Genomic DNA, 21,891 nt, shown 5'->3' on the forward strand with positions numbered 1-21,891 from the left:
CTCAATCACTAACAGGATATCTTTAGGTTGGATTCAGATTAGATATAATAAGAGAAATAGTATAAATTGAAAGGGTAGGAATGTCTCATTGACCACATAGTTTGGTTGTTGATAGATACAATACTTTTACTTGTCTTCGATTTTTCTTTTCTCATATATTGCTTGTTTTAAAGTAGAAGCAAAGTGTGGGGTCTGGGTTGGTTGTTGCTTTCTTGAATCTGATGGATTTTTAGTTGGCCTTTCTCTTTTGGCCCACATACTCTTTTTAAGATTTAGCTATTTAATATTGACAAATATCAATGATATTATTCAAATTTTGGAATGATAAATATGGTTTTTTCTTTATATGTATTTAAAATCCAATAAAATGTTTGAGCTGTCATTCTCCTATAATTTATTTTTAATGCACAAAATTGTAATGCTCAAAAGTCAATGTAGGAGAATTTGGTTTTTTAGAGTTCTTGAGTATATAATTATAGGATCGGATTGAATTCAGTCTTATCTTCTTTTTTTCTCCTCCAAAAAAGAAATGAATGAAGGAATTGAAAAATAAACACAATTTCACATACTTTTACCAACTGAATTAAATTGAATTCTTTTTTTTTTCTATAAGGTATATATATTATAGATTTCATCAACTTGATCGATCCTATGTTTCATCAAAGAAGGGAGCAGAAAACTTCTTTTTTTCCGAAGAAAAATGAGAGAAAAAGAAGAAGGAGCAACCATATAAATAGGGTCGCTGAGTCTCCACAATATTCCATGAATTCTTGAAAAGATTAGTTCATGTCATAAAATGTTTCCCTTAATTATTCTGCATTAACACTTCAGCATCAGTTTTGATTCAGTTCTTTTCTGAATGGGCTTATCCTTCTTGAACTGAATGAGATCTGAACATGTCTTCTGAATCATCTCTGATTGTATTGTTCCACATCCTTACTGGCAAGAAGAAAGCTTTGATGAAAGACCAAATGCTCTGCCGCTAATTCAAGGTAACGAAAAATAAATAGAAGAACATGTGATTAGTTCATGAGGATAAAATAATCATACATCTAGATCTACAATAAGTAGACATAAATGTATATATATTTATAAGAAGCTCCATGTTTTTTTTATTGTATTTATCTTTCGAATGGATAACTACTTCATTCAGCTGAAACCTGTAAGATTCAGCATCACTTTTGTTTATTTTTCCAATCTTCCATTGTTCCATGAAAACTTGACCTATTTACCAGTTTTAAAACAAAGGAGTCAATAAAGACATAATTGTGTTTATATTAGTCGAAAATATCAAATGAAAACAACAGTACAATCTAGAGGACAACGAAGAGTCATTACTCATCAGTGACAACATATTAATCCAAACAGAGAAATGAAACGCTGAACTCAATCAGCTACCGTTTCCCTACATATAGAAGAGAAAATTAGAAATAGCGAAACAAAGCCCCAAAAAGTGAGAGAATTCGATAACAATCCTTGCATTCCATAGGCCATACTACCTAATAAAATAGAATCATTGCCAACTCTCTGATCACAAACCAGTCGGGTAACCTCACGTCACAAAGATCTGGATTTTAATGATTGTATATCGTTCAACCTCTCAAGAAAGCCGCCAGTGAGAACAAGACAATAAAAAGATAAAGAACCACCTTTGCCTCTGGAAGAAAGCCACCATCACTGTTATCAGTTATGCTGCCTCCTGAGGGGCTTAATCCTCCAAGGAATGTTCCAGTGGGTGGACTGAAGGTACTGGGTGTTGTTGAACCTGGAGTGTTTGTGGTTGTTGGGGTACTTGTACCTGCAGGACTGGATCCAAAGAAAAAAGAAAGAAATAAGCAAAGGAGAACAAAAGGAAAAGGATCCAAAGCTAACGCAATTAGCTCAAGTATATATATAATTATTTAAAAATTAGTGAAAACAAAAGGCTTTGAGATTTTGTGATACAGAAAATCCCAAAGAATGAAAACAAGCCTAAAAAACTTTAAGATGTTATTCTGAACTCAATAAATACATCTCTAAGGCCACCAGGTTAATGCAGCTATTAAACAGATGAAGAGAGATAAATCCCAAAGTGGCTCAGTATTCCCTTCTAGTGAGATCTGATCCCTACTGCAGCATTCCAAATGAATGAGTAAGCTACAAGTGTTAGGAAGTGCAGCCAGAAGGAAAAAGAGCAAATGAAAAGAAAGTGGAGAAGAAGTTGTTTGAAGAGCATGGAACAAAAAAAAAAAAAAAAAAAAAGGACTTTTAATTGATTGCTATTGAAAACTTCCAAAAATATCATAATTGCTACTACATTTTTTTAAATCAGAATTGCCATTAAAATCTTTTGACTTTTTTAGAATTGTCATTATGGTTAAATTTTAATAGAATATTTGTAGCAGATTATTCTTAAAGTTAATAAGCACATATAAATGACTAAATACATCCCCTTTTAAAAGTTTAGAGTGTAAATATTTATCAAAATTTTTTAACTCGCATGAAATGAGATATACTTCATTGTACTATAGTATTGGATATAATATTAGATAGTTTTTAAACTATGTTAGTAATTCATGCAAGAGTAAAATAATCTTTTTTTAGATCTAAGTTGTTTTCTAATCATAATTACTTAGATTTAAACAACATAAACATTCTTGAAAGAACATAATAATTTCGGTGATAATTGAAATATTTTCAAAGCCAGCCAAATCAAATAAATATACCTGGAAGTTGCAGGGTATGTGCAACCACCACTGCCTGAAAACAAAGAGATCAAAGTTAAGTTTTATCTCAATATGCATCTAAGCTACCAGAGCAGGAAATTTTTAAGACTAACTTGGATCTGTTGAAGTGGCAGTGGCAGTGCCTCCAAAGTCACAAGACCCTTGAACTCGCCCTTTCCTCTGATAGTAGCTATTAGCAGCATAAGAGCAGTGGGCTTTCACAGTGTTGGGATTATAGCAAGCCCCATTCTGGAGAAGAGGGCTGCAGTCAGCTCCAGCTCCACAAGCATAGTCTAATGTCTTTTGCAGAGCAGTGTCACTCTGATCAGACCTACACACACACCAAGCAGCATCTTCGACAACAAAGGAACAACTCAGTTAATCCACCGAACTAGTCAAAATTTCAATATAAAAGACAAGAAAAGAAAAGGGGTTCAATGCTACAAACATGCCCCATAGATCATTGGGTCTTTATAGAAATACTTTCTCTATGTCACTATCAAATAACTTCAGACAATCTACATTTTATAGAAGCCAACAAATAGGAAGAGTGAGTGAGTTAAAGCAAGTTGCTTACTACTTGATCTAAGGCATCATAACATTCAATCTATATGTCTTATTTGAAAAAAAGAAGATGGGTAGGACGTAGAGCTTACCTGATCCACCAAACATGGCTAACATGAGCACAACATACAGTAGAGCTGCCATTACTGAAGAAAGATGGAAGGAAATGCAGTGAAGGATGGAAGTGATGTTTTTATTAATTTTCACCAACTCTATTCTTTATTTATCTGGCTTTCTGAAGAGTTCTGTCCTCGGGAAGTGAGCTGCAATGTCCTCATGCTGTGAGTTCCATTAACAGTAATAAAATCCATGTGTTAAGTAATGGGATTAAGAGGAGATCTAGACTAAACCAGATCTTGGAAACCTGATCCCGTCCAACTCAAATGCAGGGATTTGTTGCGACCGGGGGTACTTGGCAGCACATAATAGGCTCCCAGACATTCATTTTGGGCCTGGCTCGTCGGACCGGCCCGAGGGCTGATCCGTCCAAACCGAAACTTTCATCTTCTTTCTCGTTCTCCTCCTCCTCCTCCCTCCTCACCCTCCCCGCCAATCTCCTCTTCCACCTCAGTCGCTCCTATTCGTCATCCCGCCTCCACCTGCCCGCCCTGGCCGCCGTCGGCGACTCCTTCCTCCAGCTCTAGAAAATTTATGCATCAACCTGGAAGAAATTTATTGCAATTGTTATGAACAAGACTGGGTCCAGGGTAAGGAAATTTGGCAAGACATGGACCGGAAAAAAAATCTACAAGATGTTCTGTAGTTCCAGTATTAAATCTTGAATCAAAATGTGACAAGTACCACTCACCAGGCATGTCTCCAACAAAAGAAAGGAGCTCATTTAGATTAAACTTTTGTACTATGATTATTCAGAAACGTACATAATATGCATAACTACGAGTTACAAGTAGAGTGATTTCCAGCTGCATTTGGAAGGAAAGCAGAGCTCCCAGCTTCTCCATAGATACTCTAAAAAATTGGTTTCTGCCACGAATATGTCTAAAGATCCTTCCATTCCTCCAAGTCTTTTCTTCCACCAAATAATCACATTGTAAGACCTCATCTAAGCAGGAGGTTTTCTCATTAAACAATAGATCTCATCAGCCAGTCTCTGAGGACGAGGACGTCCTTTTAGTTTTTTTTTTTTTCTGTTAGTAAAGTCAACCAAACTTCTGGAGGCTTGTTGCTCATGGCTATTCAAATTAATAATTCGATTGCTGTACTACAGAAACTTTTACAATGAGACATGTAAATTTCACAAACAAAAAAAGAAAAAAGTGGAAGGAAGAAAACTCCTCCTCGTGTGTAGTGAATAAATCTATACAGCATCTGCACTTGATAACATGCCAAGAAAATGTGCTGTCATCTGGCATTCGGTGGTTTCGTTCAAGTTGACTCACTTCAATGCAGAGAGTCCTTCTCCACGAGGCAAACTTTTTGATCCAGCTGCCACAACAGAAAGACACTCTTTGGAAACCTGCCATCACAATGAATCTATTAACATGTATGAAGAAAAATTGTGACACATAAATTACCTGAGTTCTTGTTCCTCTGCTTCAGTCAACTTCACGCCCTCAAAGATATACTCATGATCAATAATAACATCCCTAAAATTGAGAACATCCGGATTTAGAAATAACTTGATCAGTAGTTTTATCAACGATATACATATTTACATCTAATATACCAAACAGACTGACAATACTAAGTTCTATTAGGCTTTCTGACATACCAAATCTTTTACCTTGATAAGTATGTACAGGTTGTCAAAAAAACTCGCAAGCCAACTTGATTAGTATGTACAGGCTGTCAATAAAAACACGCTAGCTCGCGAGACTCGTGAGGTCGGCTCATTTAGAGCTGAATTTTTTAGCTCGAAAGGTTAATCGAGTTGAGTCAAACTAAAGTCGCGCTAGAGCTCAGCTCGAATATGCTCACTATGTAATATATGAGATGATACTACATATATATAGACTAAAATAAATGTATAAATATTATATCGTATAGTTGGTTAAAGCTTCGAATCCTATAATATACCATTTTTTCCATAGAGATTCTTTAACTCATTGCCATATATCCTATTAAGCTTGGGATACACAAAGCCTTAATTAACTATTCATAATATAATAAAACTCAAAATTTATTTAATAACTCCATTTCGAAAACTTTCAAATACATAAATTACCTTAATTATATAATCAATGTCTTCTAAATATCACTAAAACAATATTTAGCTTTTTAATTTGAAACTAAAGACCACTACTATAGCTAAAAGTATAAAGGCCAAAATTCTAAGTAAAAGTAGAGTTCGGATGCACACGTTCATTCGCCACGCTGACTAACATCTAAAATGTTAAAAGAGTTTAATGATCTAACTACTTTAGCTTAGTGAGTGAATCCACTCAACTAGAAAAAAAAAATTGTACTGTATCTAATATAAAATCTTAACCAAAGCTTAATAATTAATAACAATAGAATGCTCGTAATATGGATAATAAGCATAAGTTATGATAGCACGATTAATAAGCTAACAACATGCTTAATTTCATTATATAAGTTTTCTCAATAATATTGCCAACTATCTTAGTTTGAGACTATGCCTGTGGATCCACATTGACTAGAAATCAATGTTTTAAAAGGTAGCTGTAGGTGGTGGGCGATCACTTCTTAGGCGTTAGCCTAACGCCTAAGCGAGAGGCGGGTGACAAGACAATCTAGCATTTTTAATATAAAATATATATATATATATATATATATATAATATACATTATATACTCATCTAGTTGTATGAACAAATATTTAGGGGCTTCTTTGTAAGTTTGTATGTAAAAAGGGGAGAAATTGAACGAAAGAGGATAACTAAGTGGCGAATAGCTTGCATGCTAGATAGTCCTTGTACTTCGAGTAGTAAAATCATCTCCCCGTATAACACCTTCTCCAATTCCATTATTACCCCTCGTTTCCCCTTCCATATTCCCATGACCTATCTGAATAGTGATTACTCTCCATTCTTCTTAGCAAGGCAATCAGTGTGCCGCCCAGCCATGGTAGCCAACACATCCACCATTAAAAATACTGCTAGAAATCACTTTAAGATGGCTTATAAGTCTTTTCTCCTGACTGATCTGATTAGTGTCACTATGTGATAAACGAAATCTACATTTTTCACTAACCGTGGAGAGTGATTAAGGTCACCTTAGAGAGACTCCTAGTTTAGCTTGGGACTATTCCCTAATCCTACCAGAGTCACCTAAATGAATTGTAGGCTGATTAGAAATTTGTTCCCCTAGACTTTAAGATAAACTTGAGTCATCACAAGAAGATGCACGAAGAATATCTATCTTAGGTTAGTTCTCAAAGTCTACCTACTTATAACTCATACCAAGCAAGCTACTCATGACCAGTATATATTAGCTACTTGCACGATTTTATGAAATTATATATGGCACGAAATATAATAAATCATGAAACTAATAATAATACACAAAATGTGAAGACAATATAATAATATTATAGAAAAAAATATGAGAAGATAAATATGTAAGTCCCATCTATAAATATGAGTGCAAATCTTCACCTTTATCTATAAATAAACTCTTATTTTAACAACAACCAAAATTTTCTGAATTTAAAACCAATTAAATTATTAAAATTGACTAATTTAAGCCCAGAAAGACAAGTATGTAAGAGAGACAAGTATGTAAGGGTTGGGCTGAGCTGCGGCCGGCCCATAGCCCACACATTCCTATTAATAGGGTTGGGCCAAGGACCAACCAACTAATATTTATGGGCTAAGTTGCGAGCTAACTTGTAGCCCACCACTTATTAATTCAGGTTGGGTTGGATTCAAAATTAGACCATGAATATGAGCTCAAGCCCAAACTTCTTTCTCGAGAAGATCAACAAGAGAGAAAGACAAGTATGTAAGAGAGGGAGAGAGAGAGATTGCCGACTATCTCAGTCGTTGTCAGTCCGTTGACCACACTCACGTTTTCCACGCAGCCTCAACAAGCCGAACAAGGAGAGTCTAGATTAACCATGATTACTAGTGGTGCGAAAGATCCTAATCATGACCGACGGCGATTTGAACCACTAAGGCTCCAAAGGGAAGCATTTCCGATACAAGGCCAGCAACGCCTAAGCTTCTAATATTAGAGTAGTGGCGACCTGAAATTGTCGACCGACATATTTTGTAGTTGATGCTGTGAACACCAAAATTAGGTATTAAAAATCTAACCCATTAATCTTTAATCAAATTTGTGGGGTGGGGGAGAACTCACTGACGGCTCATTTGGTGAGGATAATTTACTGCGGCAACGCTTCAACGACACCACCTCAACAACGGCAACTTTAATGATGAAGGGAAGGAAAGCTAAAGGGAATAAGGAGATGACTACCACCTCCTTGGGGGAGAAATAAGCCTCGACTTTTATAAGGGAAGAGTTATTAGGGTTTACAAAATCTATCCCTAATGAAATTGCCGGGAGGATTTCATTTCCTTCCGTCTCTGAAAGGGAGAAGGAAGTGGAATAGTGTAGCACATGCCACCCTCTCTTTTTTTCTTTTTTTTTAATGTTACATAATTGACCTTCTTTTCACAATTTATTAAAATTCTATAGAGATTGACAACATCTGTATGTGTTGGGAGTTTTTATACTTCATACTATTTGTTCTACAAGGATCTTACTTGTTATAGTATTCAAAGAAATAAGACATCCAAACTTCAAAGAAAAGGCCTAAATCTATTGTAAACCATAAATAATAAAAAAAACCTCTTGTCTTTTATCTGCCATCAGATTTCATATTTGGAAACTGTTTGAGCCTATAAAAAGATGAATCCTAAACAATATTTTTGGTTTCCATACATGTGGTGTTGTCAATAATGTTAATGGCATGGATCTTCAAAATATATATTTAAGATTGAGATTTTGAAGGCCTATATACTTGGAAAAGTATCCTATCTCAATTCATAGATAAAACACATATATGTTCATAATTATACACAAAACATAAAAGTAATTCCAACTTCCTTTGACCAAGTTAACTCACTCCACCTATGACTACTCTGTTATTAATCATTCAGTTACTATGGTCTGATCAAATTTTATCACTTGTTTGGAAGAAATAATAATAGAATGATGCAGAAAAGTTGCATCAAGATCAAATTGAGAAGATAGGAAACTCAGATCTGAACTATCATCTTTTTCAAATGCTACGGATCTTTGAATGAGCTCCTCTGTAATGAATAACAAAAAATCAGATAGCATCCTACAGAAGATAAAGAAATAGCAGACTAAGAAACTCCAAGGGCCATTCCCTCCTCATCTGTTAACTTGGGTTCCGTCAACAATACCAAAAAAAAACAAATATATAAACAAAATGATGAATAGTAAATCAGGAAAAGAATTAGAAAAAGATGAAAGAAACAAGCATGCATCCATTATACTATACATTATATCATATGCCTTAAACATTTAACCAGAAGAAGTAAAATGTCTATGTAGTCACATGATAAAGTATCCAGACTATGTTCAGCAAAGAATCTTACAAACTTTCAGAAAAATCAAACTATGAATTTATTTGGTTGCATTAAAATCTGTTTAATGACAGCAAAATCTTTATCTTTTAATATTTCTGTTGCCTAATATATTATATCTTTGTAATGGATGAATCATCCTCATTTTCTTTTTCTTCATCTGACCAGAATACACAATTTAAAAAGTATGAAATCTAATACCTTTTGAGTTCTAGCTGCATCTCTTTCCCTGATGTTCCTCTCCAACTGAGAACTTTCCTCTTGATCTTTCATCCTGGATTCTTCTGACTAAAAAAAGCAATGAACACAATTTAAATTTATCAATTACTAATTTTCAGTTGAACGTCCAACAAAGAGCAGATATTAGTTTCCTGCAGGTTACTAAGTCAACAAAATAACTAAGTATAAAGGAGGTTCAAACATTCCATAACTCGAACTAGGTTCACAGTATATAGATATATGCTGCATGAACCTAATAAAGAATTTGAGCCCAATTCAAAATCATAATCCGAAATGTAAAGTATAATCCATAGAAAGATGTCAAGTATCATGTGCAAAATTACTATTATCCTTCTCCCCCCCATATTTGTAGCACCTTTTTCTCTCTAATATAATCTAGTTTCTACTTTCTAATATAAATCCCTTCCTTTAAACTTCTGCCACCTTCCCTCCATATGTATAACACCTTTTCCTCTAGCTACACTAGACTTTCTGCTAGAGCAAATACAAACCTCTCCTTTATTAAGTTGGCCCATTATAACCACATAATCCAACCGTCCATGTAATATCAACCTACCAGGCTAATGATCTCAGATGATACTCTTTTCTTCTTACAAGTACTTCTGACCAAAATAAAAGCATTTCTAAAATAACCTTAAGGAGTATCACTCCATTCAAACATTATTTTTTCAAAAGAAAAGTAATTTACATTGTACCTCGAAATCATCCTCCTTGTCGTCCATGCCTAACATATGCCTCTGAACATGTCGCTCACTCTCTTCTGTTGCCACTTCCTGCAATATTGTCCAGTCAAAACAGAAGTAAGGAACTATTGTGAGAGTTGTTAGCCTGATATCAAACCATAAGAAACATAAAATGAGAAAAGGTAAAACAGTATGCCTCATCTTCTTCATTGTCCTGAGTTTTGCTCTTTCTCCTAAAACGCTTTTGGTGAGATTTTACTTTTTCTTGATGAGAAGTTGTAGTATTAGTTGTTACTTGATCACCACCACCATTATCACCAGCATCCAATAGCCTATAACTCCTTTGTTTCTTTGCAAGTTGAGCTGCTTCCTTTTCCACTTTCTGGTAACTATGGATAGCAAAGATACAACCATGTAAACAAGGATATCCAGTTTCTTTAAACATTATTCACAATTAAAACTGAAGGTGACTCAAACATTATTCACAATCAGAATAATTCAGTTTCTTTAAATATTATTCACAATTAAAATTGAAGGTGACTCAAAATATTATTTACAAGCCGAATATACTTATTTATCTAATTCTTTCAGTGGGGTCTCAAACATAACTAGAAACAATACGAGAAATGAAGTTTTGTGCAGTGAGAGCATACACTCAAACCGGATTGCTTATGTGGAACCTTCGCATATAACTCTTCAGCAAATGAGCAAGTATCTGCAGATGAAGAAATTCCAAACTCTCCAACCTTGCTCACCAGTTCACCAGGTGAAGAAGATTCCTTGGCTACAGGAAAGGTCACATGTTTTAACAAAAATATTAACTGACCTCCTGGAGCGAAGTTCTCATTTACAACAGACAGTGTAAATTTTAAAACCTACCCAAACGAATAACACACTGTACGACCACACTTTTGGAGTAGCCCATGAGACACATCAGCTTATCCGAGACCCATGTCTTTAAATAGCTATCGCTTGCCATTACTGTTTACTCTGCAAAATAATACCGATATGTTGTAGGAGAGGAGAGAAAGGTAGGATAAAAATACAATACTGAATAGCAAATAGGAGAAAGAGACGGCATGAAGGGAGGATAAATCCACAAATATCAAAAACAATTTATCATAATCATACCAATCACCTTTCAGAAATATAAAACGCAGACTTGACATAGAACATAGAAGAAAGAACGACATACTAGAATAAAAATCACCCAAACTAGTTAGTGCCGTCGACAACTGATGACTATCCCGGAGAATAAGAGAATCTTCAACAAGAACTTCCAATGTAATTATCTGTGCGAACACAATAAACTTCAATATAATCGACCTAAAACAATCTCATATGAAAGAGGATCGATGCAAGAAAGCAGATATTACTGACAAATCCCCAAACAAGAGTTATACGAGAAAGAGATCAAACGAAATCAACCACAAGATTCAAAAACCGAGAGAGGAAGGCATACCGTCTACTCTACTCGAATTCGAGTTCGGGCTCAATTCCTCAACCAGATATGCCTGAATAGAATCACGCCTTAGATAAACAGGTGTCGACCTCTTCGTGGACAGCAACGGGGGAAAGGAAAGAGGAGATGAGGGTAAGACTGGTGTTATCTCTTACAACCTAGTCCGTTAAAACAGATTGATTACTATTTTGATCTAAGACATCATCACATTCAATCTATATCTCTGCAAAAATTAAGAAGCTAAAAAAGATGGACATGACATTATAGAGCTTACTTGGTCCACCGAACATTGCTAACAAGAGCACAACGTACAGTGGAGCTGCCATTACAGTAGAAAGATGAAGGAGATGCAGTGAGAAAGAGATGGAAGTGATGATTATTAATTTTTCACCAACATTATTCTTTATTTATCTGGCTTTCTGAAGAGTTCTGTTCTTGGGAAGTGAGCTGCAATGTCCTAATGCTATGAGCTTCGTTAACTGTAATAAAATCTATGTTTTTTCTTTTATCATTAGTGACTTGGAATGCAAATATGGGTTAGGCAAAAGAAAATTATGTTTTTTTAATAAATATATTAAGTTGTCTAATTTAGATTTTAAAGAACTTGGGTTGAATAATTGCTTTGAGCCAAACGCTATCTAAATCTGCTCTATATTATCACATCGTTGAGTTATTTCTCGAAGTCGATCACATTATCGAGTCATCGACTAAATCGAGTAACTAAATTATTAAATAATATTTTTTATAATTTTATTAAGAATTGGAGTTCAAACCTATGGGCTCCCAACTATTTTTGGGCCCGAAACGGCATGTAGGCCCGGCCCGTGGGCTGATCCGTCCAAACAAAAGACCTTTGTCTTCATTCTCGTTCTCGTTCTCCCTGCTCACCCTCCCGCCAATCCCCTCTTCCACCTCCGCCGCTCCTATTCGTCCTCTCGCCTCCGCCTCCGCCTCCGCCTCCCCGCCCTGGCCGGCGACGGCCATTCCTTCCCCCGGTTCTAGGCTAGGCAAACTCCGGAACCCAAACCGGCCCGGCCCGGCCATGTGCACCCACCCCTACTTACGCAGGCCGAGCCCAATCCGTATAGGGTTCGGGATTTAGGCCTAATCTATCCTATAATTAACCCTTAGACTAAACCTCAAATCTTAAACATCCTCCTCGTCCTCCCCTTTCTTCTTGGTCGCCAATGGTGCTCTCTTGAGCTACTTTCAAGAGAAGTGAAACCCTATCCGGAGCTGGACCGCACAACGAAGAAAAGGAGAAGAGGGACGGAGCTTTGAAGCGGAAAGGAACCGGCTTTTAGCTAATTGGGCGAGGTTGATTGCTCGTTTGCGAAGGCAGCAAGTTTAACTTATTATAATTAGCTATAGTAAGTGATTGCACTGTTTAATGATCGGATGTTTTTCTACTTGAGTTTTAATGTGTTGCCTCCTGAGTAATTTTCGTATGGACTTCATTAATGGTTTAGCATCAGTTGGGTTGGAGTGCAGGCTTCCTCGCGGGCCTCTAAATAAGGGTTTCTCGGTTTGATTCATATCCGTTAAGTATTCGCATTACAGACCGTAGTACTTGTATATGCGCAACATCTTTTGTTATTCTTTTGTTATGTAATTTTAGTTTTATATTCTTTTGTTATGTACGATTAATATAGATACTTGTTTGGGCCAAATATGACTTCATATTTTTGCCATTTTTTTAGTACCGATTTCTGTATCTAGTGCATAAATTTGGATATAGATATTGGTGGGCTGTTGTTCAGATAATTGTTGTGCTTTTGAAATTCTTCTTCACGTTTATTTTTGTTTTTGAGTACAGTTTGAATTGTGGTTCCTTTTAGTCATGATTCGATTGTTTCCTGACCCTCGTCCTCACTCTAATTGATATGACAGGGTTCAAGTGCTATGGCTTCACATTACCAGGCAGCACCATTAGTTGCTTCTCCTTCGTATCCAAACTCCATTTCTTGGTCGAATGAAAACTTGGTGGCTATTGCTTCAGGCCATCTCATCACTATATTGGTATCTGCACGATGCTATCCTTGTGATTACATAGTATATTTTTCTATGTTCTTGGAAATGGTGTCTAATCTCTTAAATTGTTATTTATCAAGTAAACCCTTTTGTGCTTCTACCAGAATCCAGCTTTTCTCGTGGGTCCTCGAGGACTGATTACACTTCATCCTAATAAGCCATTTCCTATAGGAGTAGTGGACAGAGAAGGTGGTGTTTTCTTTCAGTCTTTTCATTTTTTTCTGGTTTATAATTATGTATTGTCAACTCATTTATATTATTATTTTTTCTATACATTATACACATACCTTTTATGGTATGGAACCAGTGTTAGGCCATAACATCATAGATAGGAACAATGACCTACTGCTTTGCTCAAATAGGATGGAACTATACTCTCAGATTTGGAAAATGTTAATCAGCTATTGAATGTGGTTAAAGCTTCGAAGTATAAGCTCTAGTGGAATGAACTATGGACTACTTTATACAAAGAACAATGGATAGCACAAAATCCTTAATCTGTTTTTACAGTTGTCGGTTTTTCTTTTCAGTACTATGAACATTGCATGAGGGGCCAGAAAGTTTTGTTGAGTAAAGTGATTGAAATACAAAATTAACGAGCTGGGACAAGGATATATGTAAACTTGGATATAAAAAAATTGTGGAGTTTTAACTTTACAAATCAAACACAAACAGGCAAGTCACTAGAAGGGAGCCAATATATTAGATTTGAAACTCCAGAATCAGTATATTTTAAATATATCTGGAAGAGAATATATTTATACTTCCATATTCGTGTGGGAATATGAGTTTAGAGTTGATTGTAAGATTGATGCTTTCTTGAGTATGCATCGGGTAAATTGTTGCAACATGTTTGTTCTTGCAATATGAAAATTAATAACTATGTTATCTTTCATGTATTCAATCATCTTTGCTTGATATGAAGGTTTGTTGGAACTTTTGCAGATCTTCTTGGTCCATATTTAATGCCTACTTGTTTATCACGTGATGTCCGTCCTTGTGTGCGGTCAATTTCATGGTCTCAACCAGGATTTGCTCCTAATTCAGGGTATATATCATTTTGTTTATATGATTATATCTTTTTCCTGCAATTTTTTGATCCCTATAAATCCTCGATGTAGAAATGTTTTTTGTAGGCCCCAATAACCTAAGCTCTGTGTATTTGTAATTGGCCTTCAGATGTTTGCTGGCAGTGTGCACTACTGATGGTCACGTGAAGCTGTATCGTGCTCCATATTGTGAATTTCATGCTGAGTGGGTTGAGGTAGGCATAATGTATTAAATTGTGAGTAAACTTGTATGACATGAGGAATTCTATATATTGACAAAATGTATACAGTGGCACCTTGCAACTGGAACACTGTTCAAGACAGCTATCCAAATGAACTGGATCGCTTTCCTCTGTCCAGGCAGCCTCCATATCGCCTTCCAAAAAAAAACCAACATGCCTTATTGTTTGCAGAATGTCTGGAACTATGATGAAGGTTTCATTATGGGAAATAGTGAAAGAACTTAGGGAACAATTTACAGGACTATATTATGGGAAAAAGGCAGAGGAAGTATTCAATAAGCACAACCCCACATTTAGAGATGATCAGAATTCTTTTCTAAACAAATGTTGATGGTCTTAGTAGGCAGCTTGTTTTATTTGCCTAAGCAAGGTGGAAAGCATCTCCTAAAGAAAGCCTATAATTGTTAGTAAGGACCTAGCTTACTGCCATTAGATGAGATAATAGTTCGTCCATGTCAAGGGGTTTGTATGTACTGTGTAGTATTAGATGAAGACATGGAATCTTAGTAGGCAGCTTGTTTTATTTGCCTAAGCTAGGTGGAAAGCATCTCCCTAATGAAAAGCCTATAATTGTTAGTAAGGATGTAGCTTACTGCCATTAGATGAGATATAGTTCGTCCTTGTCAAGGGGTTTGTGTGTACTGTGTCGTATTAGATGAAGACATGGAATTCTTGGATCCTATATTGTTGATGGCTTTCCTACCATTGCTAGTAGTAGTCTTGATTTTCCTTACCAAGGGAAGGATTTGTATAGCAGTTGACTTTCCTGCTCTGTGGCTGAAGTTCCATTCTTTCATTATGGGAGCTGCTTTACTTATGTTGGGCAATTTAAGAAATGAGGTACATCTAGTTACTGCCCGGGCTATCTGCTGTCAGCTGAGATTATTGATTTTCACATCTTGAAGTTACTTTATAGTTTAATTCACTGCTTTCTTCTTTTTTTTACTCTCTTGTGGCTTCATATCTTTTGCCATATTTCATGTTTTATACTCCAATCATTCTTAATATGGATGGCACAATTTTGATGTCCTTCTTTAGGATGATTATTTTCATGAGAAAGTTAAAACATTTTCTGCTTATCTTGTATGCCTCATCATTCTCTTATCTGTTGTAGGTTGCAGACATCTCCATCCTGCTTTATGAGCATCTTCAAACTACTAAATTTGGAGAACTTAATGCTTCTTTGGCATTGGTTCCACATGTGAGTTCTGTAACAGATTCTTTGATATAAATTAAGCACTACTACATTTAATGATTTCAGAGAAAAGTATTTAGCTCCTGAACTTCCTTTTGTCTTTTCCCATTTTACCTTGGAAAATTGTTTTCTCTTATTTCAGAAGCAAGTCAATGCAGATTGCATAGCTGACATTTCCTGCAATGTTCTTCCAGATAGAGCTGGACACCTTGCAGCATCTGGTTCAAATTCTAGTAGCAATAACATAAAGGTTTCTTTAAGTCCATGCTCCTGGTCGAATTTAGGTTCTTCACATGAGGTGTTTAATTTTTTTTGTTCTGGAATGATTTTTTTTACACCCAATGCTTCAAGGGACTGAAGCTAAAATAGCTTCTTTTTTTGTGCTGTAAAATACATTATTATGTAATCTTAACACAGTAATTTTTTACTAGATAGTCTGTTTAGTTTGTTACTATATAATTGCAGGTTGTTGATGCTGGATCTTCAAATCTTTTGGTGAATGGCCAAAGATTTTCACCAATATCTGATGGAAGGTCAAGTAAAAATAGAAAAAATGATGTTCACCCTCTGATCACAGCAAACCAATATGCATCTCGAAGTGCAGTTTTATCATCCCTCATAGTCACTTGGTCCCCGATACTACCATCACACGGAAGAAGTCCTTATGTCTCCAACAAATGTACTATTCTGGCTGTTGGAGCAAAGTCTGGTGATATTTCTTTTTGGAGAATCTGTACACCCCAATGCTACACTATAGAGCATGGTAGGGTTCCCATTGATGCAATGTTCGTCGAACTTCTCCAGGCTCATAATTCATGGATTACTGCCATTAGTTGGGGAATTTCTGATGCAAGTTCTTCGAAGCCCCGATTAGTTTTGTCTACTGGGAGTTGTGATGGGAGGTGATTTTACTTTTTACTATTAATTAGTTATGCTCTTCTTCCATTCTTATTGGTTAGGTTTCTAATTTGTAGTTTACTCTTATCAAATGTGATGCATCTACATGCACTTAGGGTATACCACAAGATGTAGACAGGAGGTTGCTATTAGTAGTTAGGCTGTGGCTAAAGGCATTTACTCCACAATGTTTGTGGGGTTGAGGGTAAGATTCACATGAGCATAACCCTATTATTGGAGACTGGAGAGGCCACATCTATGGCTCCACCATGACCACTTTGGTGCAGCCATGCAAGGCACAAACCTATCTCCTTGGCACGCTAAGTGACACATTCTAGTTAAGATTTCTGCGGTTAAAATTTGAAAGATGAATTAGTCATGTTGGTTCACTTAGTAGTTTTTGCATTGACCCTTGCAACCATCGAAGCTTAAGGACTTAATTTTGTGCGACATGATTTATTTTTGGGAAACAATAATTTCAATAGAATTGCTTTGACCTAGTCTTCCTCTCCATTTGAACGTTTTAATTTTATCTATCTTTTCTGGTAGTTAGATGGTTTACATCTAGTTTGCCAACGAAACTACCCCTGGTTCTTAAAGAGTTAAGGATTCAAGAAAATATGAAAGCATTGGAGGGCGTCAAGGCATGATACCGTTCTACCAAACTGATTTTGCAAACACATTGTACATTTGTCTCTAGTGAGGACAGTTGTTTATGTTATTTCCTTGAGCTTTAAAGATATTGTAAAAGAAATAAGTGAGTTTGGTATTCAAAGTTGTTCAGGAAGAGATTAGACTTTCTAAGATTATGACTGTTGCCTTCTCATGATTTTAAACATAGTATCTTTTCTACTAGTGATCTATCATCGAGCTCTTAGAGGAGGTAAAAATTCATGTGATCTCAATAGTGGGATCAATTATTGAGCAGCAACATTAATCAAAAGCTTTGTTGTCCTCCTTTATATAGCTAATTGAAAATATAATATATTCCATTAAATACTCACGTCAAGGCATATGTATTAAGATCTATGAACAGTTCTTTATTTTCAGTGTGAAGGTATGGATTGGAGATATTGAAGGACTAATTCGATCTACAAGGCCAAGTGGAATGTTCTTTTCCTTGTTATTTGAGGTAACATTTTGCTGTCTTTAGCTCTTTCCTTCCTATTTTGCCTGAAAGGGTTGACAGAAAGGTCAGATCATGTAGCATGGGCATGAACAAGGAATACTGTTAATATGCTATGTATATACAATTATTCCTTGATCTATTGGACAATATATGATATGGGTATAGGAATAAAATCAAATACTATGCATGTAATATATGCCAGGTGCTGTTTTGTCTGTTTTAGTAAAGAAGACATTTCTGTGACCTATGATAATAACTGGAAAGCAACTCCTATTATTTTTAGTATAAACAAGTTCGAGTAATCAACAAGAATCAATAATTTATAACACATCCACACTTATAATTTTGACAATGGCATTTGACCTTACATGTGTCATCAACCTTTGTGCCAATGATTAAGTTTACCATCCATCAAGAAACAAGCACCCTGACCTCCAAGTGGAGTAAAATACCCAAGTCCTTCTTAAATGTAAATTTTTATAGAGCATCATATGGTTCCCATTGTCTTGATTCTTGAAGACATCGACCTCAGCCTCTGCCATAAAGTATCAAAAGAAATATCTTTACTGTGTCCATAGCATTAATATTTTAAGTGCATATTTGATGGGAAGTATCTGCATATATCTACATGCCAGATTTGACAAGTATTAGTATCCAGTGTGTATTCAGGTATACATGGGTAGGACATTAAAGCGACCTTTTCTAATAGCTCTGAATTCAACATGTTATTCAATTTCTTTTTTCTTGAATAGGTCAACACTGTCACCTCTTCCCCAGTTTCAACAATTTCAATGGTTATACCAGTTCAAGTTCAAGATGAAGTTCATTTGGCAATTGGAAGAGGGTCTGGATCACTTGAAACATGGAAATGTAACATATTGAGCAACAATTTTCAGTGTGTTGGTATCCATGATGCGCATGACCAAGTGGTATATCTACATCTTAACAGAGTTTCATGTCATTATATTAAAGTAGTAGTCAATATTTTTCTGATACTACTATAGGTGACAGGTCTAGCTTGGGCTTTCGATGGCCGTTGCTTGTACAGCTGCAGCCAGGTCATTTAACCTATATACTTATGAGCTATTTGTCTTTGACCAATATCCGTTGGTTTCTTGTGTGCTTATAGAAAAGTGATTATATAACATCTATAAGATATGACATTCTCCAAATGACTAGTTTGCTCTAAATTTCTGTCATTTATGAGCAATTATAGCTGTTGATTTTTGAGAAGTCAATCTATAAACTTCAGTCATGTTGACATACTTCCTTAGTAGTTATACTGTTGCTCTTTTGATGCTTGCCAACAAATGTATCTTTCTAGGCAAAGTTCGTCATTGTAATTAACCCATTGTATGACAAAGTTTATGTGTAAGTTAAGCCATTACATGCATTATCAGTTTCCCTTGACATGCATTAACTATCTAACTATTCATAAATCATCACAATTTAAATGGCAGACGGATTGTCTGGCTCCCATGACAGTCCACAGAAAGTAGGATTTACTGTCTTTCACTATTTTGGACTGATGAGGCTGGTCCATTCCATAGCTTCACTCTGACTTATCTCTCTTAGGACTTGTTCAGTGAACTCAATTTTTTTTTTTTTTATCAACAGGATAATTCTATCCATAGTTGGATCTTGCATGGAATCCATGTAAAAGAGGTTCCTTTCCCTTCAAGTTTTCCTGGGCTCAAGAACTTGACAAATGTATGGCAGAATGCATCGCATTTTTCTTTGAATTTTCAGCTTTATTTTTCTAGTTTCTTATGGAGTATGAAACTTATATGCAGCTCCCACAATTATCTGATCAGTGCTTTGGTCTTGCACTAGCCCCTGGAGAATTGATGGTTGCCGTGGTAAACTTGACTCAGAAACGCCTACAATTTTATCATTAATTTCATCTTCTATTTATTTATTTATTCATTTATGTTATTATTGCGTTGGGAAGAAATATGAGTGATCAGTAGATTTCTATAAGAGAACAACCAGGCGAAGGTTGCAATGTGAAAATTCATCTTAGTTTCAAGTTAGGTAGATTGACGACAACCACAGCCACCAAACCTTTGCTCCCAACTATATGAGTCAACTTTGTGGATTGACTAGTGTGAGGGTAGGACTGATGGTTGTTGTATGAGGAACGGGTGAATTTCCTACAGCAATTAGTGTGAGGGTGGCTTCCGAAAAAATTTGTGGAGTCCAGCAGCTTTGCCACAGTTTTTTCTAATTCTTCCTTGTCTTGGTTTAGTTATGGCTATTTTACATTATTATGTGCATCTAAAAAGGATGATCTAATAGTATTTCCTCACTTCAGGTCCGCAGTTTTGATGCCAACCTTTTGAATCAAATGTATCAGGCCAGGTGATTTTTGTTTCTTAGAAGAATGTAAACTATGATGGAGTACATATCATAAGACCGTCAGGTGCCACTCCTTGATAATATGATAGATGTTTATGTTTCATTTTGCAGCTAAATCCTCTAATTCACAACTTGCAGGACTCAGAAAGCAGTGGTTGAATTTTTCTGGACTGGAGGGCAGCTCCTTGAAGTTCCACCAGAGAAGAACTTGACTTGTGGTACCGTACCCTCAGTTTTATCTGAGAGGGATTTCTTGTGCTGGGAATCCAACATTTTGTGGTCTCTCAAAAACTATGAGGACATAGATAAAATGCTTGTCCTATGGGATGTTATAACTGCATTACAAGCATTCAAGAAATCTTCTACTACCTTTGTGGAGAATTTACTTTCAAAGTGGATCTCATGTTGGTTTTCGGATGACCAACCAAGTGTTTCTGTTGAGAAGATTTTGTTGCGTGTACAGAGTATGCTGTCAAAGGTCTGCTCTCGCAAAATACATCTTCTCAACATTATTTGTAGGCGATTAATGTCTACTGAGATGACTGCTGAGTTACATAACTGGGGGCAGCATAATTTCAATGAGATCAACAACAATGATAAAGAGATTGATTCGTGGAATAAGTATCTCGTCAACAGTGAAAGAAAGCAGCAAGAGAGGCTTGTGGCCTTGACTTTCAGTACTGTTTTGAGTCGTGTGGCTTGTTTATCCAATGAGTTTTCAGTTGATACGTGCTGGTTCCCAGTTGGAGTGGCACAGATGGAGCACTGGATAGTGCTCAACAATGAAGTGGTGGACAATCGACTTAAAGTCCTCAGGTCAGAAATTAGAGAACTAGGAAGCAGGTAATCACTGTTTTTTTTCCCATCCTGACTGTTGCAACATAATTTACAATTCTAGAAGTATTTTTCTCCAAATCTCAAGTATTCAGTATCTTCAATGCAAAGGAATACTTTGATGCTGTTACTATCGGTTCTTTGGTTTAAATTTTATTGATCCTTGCCTATTCCTCTTATCCTCTGGTTCTTACTTATCTTTCCTCCTCTCAGGATCAATTCTGTGTGTGAATATGCGACCAATGAAATCTGCAGCTTTTGTTCTGCATTGGTCCAGTTTGACTCGCCAGATGTTGCCTGGTGCAAAGGCCACGAGATCGAGAACAACACAACACAAAGCCACAGGTTACCTAGGTGTGCCGTTTCAATGCGGTTGTGTTCTATCTCTGCGCCATTATGGTTTTGCATCTGTTGCCAACGGTGGATTGACAAACTGGCACCTCTGGCATTCTTTACCATGTCAAAGTCACCTTTAGACGTTAAGGATGGGAACGAATACCTTAATATCCATGGGCCTTCTCTTCCATTATGCCCCTTTTGTGGCATACAATTACAGAGATCCATGCCTGAGTTTCTGCTCTCGATCTGCCCAGTGTAAAACTAGCAGCTATGTATATATATATTATTCAATGTAACAGTAAATAAACTTTCTATTTATCTTAGTTCAGTTTTAGGTATTGATTTTGTGAATATCTGTGGCTATCTGATCTCTGTCGGTTGTAGATAATGTTATAATATTAGTTATCGAGTTGTAGAGTTCTTTTCATTAATTTCTGAAATTAGAGCAGCAGTTGTAATGTAGACAACGTCCATTTAAACAGCACGATCACATTGCCTGCCATGCTCATGCTATTAACCGACAGCACTGGCTGCCATCTGCTGAAATTGTTCTCCAAAATATGCATAAATCTTACTAGCGTCATTGAATAATTTGGTAACACCATGTCAAACAATTTTCAGCGAGGT

The 21,891-nt window shown here is 36.1% G+C and overlaps 2 protein-coding genes across 7 annotated transcripts; one reads left to right on the plus strand and one right to left on the minus strand.

The window, feature by feature from the left end:
• Positions 1-812: 812 nt before the first annotated feature.
• Positions 813-11,644, minus strand: LOC140761897 (major pollen allergen Ole e 10-like). 4 transcript variants are annotated; one of them, XM_073099419.1, is made up of 14 exons: positions 11,465-11,644; positions 11,191-11,348; positions 10,924-11,020; positions 10,608-10,718; positions 10,382-10,512; positions 9,925-10,117; positions 9,741-9,818; positions 9,007-9,093; positions 4,805-4,876; positions 3,362-4,715; positions 2,819-3,058; positions 2,706-2,739; positions 1,650-1,806; positions 813-982 (listed from the first exon to the last, which is right to left on the minus strand). In XM_073099419.1, exons 10-14 carry the CDS (start codon positions 3,411-3,413, stop codon positions 866-868), a joined length of 600 nt encoding a protein of 199 aa, XP_072955520.1. In that variant the 5' UTR covers positions 3,414-4,715; positions 4,805-4,876; positions 9,007-9,093; positions 9,741-9,818; positions 9,925-10,117; positions 10,382-10,512; positions 10,608-10,718; positions 10,924-11,020; positions 11,191-11,348; positions 11,465-11,644; the 3' UTR covers positions 813-865. The 4 variants fall into 4 exon arrangements, 3 of the variants coding, with proteins under 3 accessions (XP_072955520.1, XP_072955521.1, XP_072955522.1); XM_073099421.1 differs by lacking the exon at positions 813-982 and adding an exon at positions 1,011-1,567 and having other exon boundaries at positions 3,362-4,876; positions 11,465-11,643; XR_012104646.1 differs by lacking the exon at positions 813-982 and adding an exon at positions 1,015-1,405 and having other exon boundaries at positions 1,500-1,806; positions 3,362-4,876; positions 11,465-11,640.
• Positions 11,645-12,084: 440 nt separating this feature from the next.
• Positions 12,085-21,587, plus strand: LOC140763287 (uncharacterized). 3 transcript variants are annotated; one of them, XM_073101407.1, is made up of 16 exons: positions 12,085-12,560; positions 13,081-13,209; positions 13,326-13,410; positions 14,167-14,269; positions 14,401-14,485; positions 15,627-15,713; positions 15,850-15,957; positions 16,173-16,609; positions 17,655-17,736; positions 18,486-18,662; positions 18,738-18,791; positions 19,351-19,443; positions 19,527-19,592; positions 20,048-20,094; positions 20,230-20,934; positions 21,139-21,587. In XM_073101407.1, exons 2-16 carry the CDS (start codon positions 13,093-13,095, stop codon positions 21,521-21,523), a joined length of 2,631 nt encoding a protein of 876 aa, XP_072957508.1. In that variant the 5' UTR covers positions 12,085-12,560; positions 13,081-13,092; the 3' UTR covers positions 21,524-21,587. The 3 variants fall into 3 exon arrangements, with proteins under 3 accessions (XP_072957508.1, XP_072957509.1, XP_072957510.1); XM_073101408.1 differs by having other exon boundaries at positions 12,085-12,507; XM_073101409.1 differs by lacking the exon at positions 21,139-21,587 and having other exon boundaries at positions 20,203-20,277.
• The last annotated feature ends 304 nt before the right edge of the window (positions 21,588-21,891 follow it).

Source organism: Typha angustifolia, chromosome 7 (assembly GCF_048772165.1).
Source record: "Typha angustifolia cultivar Huaian chromosome 7, ASM4877216v1, whole genome shotgun sequence".
NCBI lineage: Eukaryota > Viridiplantae > Streptophyta > Magnoliopsida > Poales > Typhaceae > Typha > Typha angustifolia.

Bases quoted from the DNA above. Each gene is read 5' to 3' on its own strand.
- LOC140761897 (XM_073099420.1), bottom strand. From the start codon at position 3,413: ATGGCAGCTCTACTGTATGTTGTGCTCATGTTAGCCATGTTTGGTGGA. The intron at 1,807-2,705 runs GTATATTTATTT...CTTTGGATCCAG, and splicing joins ACATACCCTGCAACTTCCAG to TCCTGCAGGTACAAGTACCC. The intron at 983-1,649 runs GTGGTTCTTTAT...ACCTTGAATTAG, and splicing joins GCTTTCTTCCAGAGGCAAAG to CGGCAGAGCATTTGGTCTTT.
- LOC140763287 (XM_073101407.1), top strand. From the start codon at position 13,093: ATGGCTTCACATTACCAGGCAGCACCATTAGTTGCTTCTCCTTCGTAT. The intron at 15,714-15,849 runs GTGAGTTCTGTA...CTCTTATTTCAG, and splicing joins CTTTGGCATTGGTTCCACAT to AAGCAAGTCAATGCAGATTG. The intron at 19,593-20,047 runs GTAAACTTGACT...TCCTCACTTCAG, and splicing joins GAGAATTGATGGTTGCCGTG to GTCCGCAGTTTTGATGCCAA.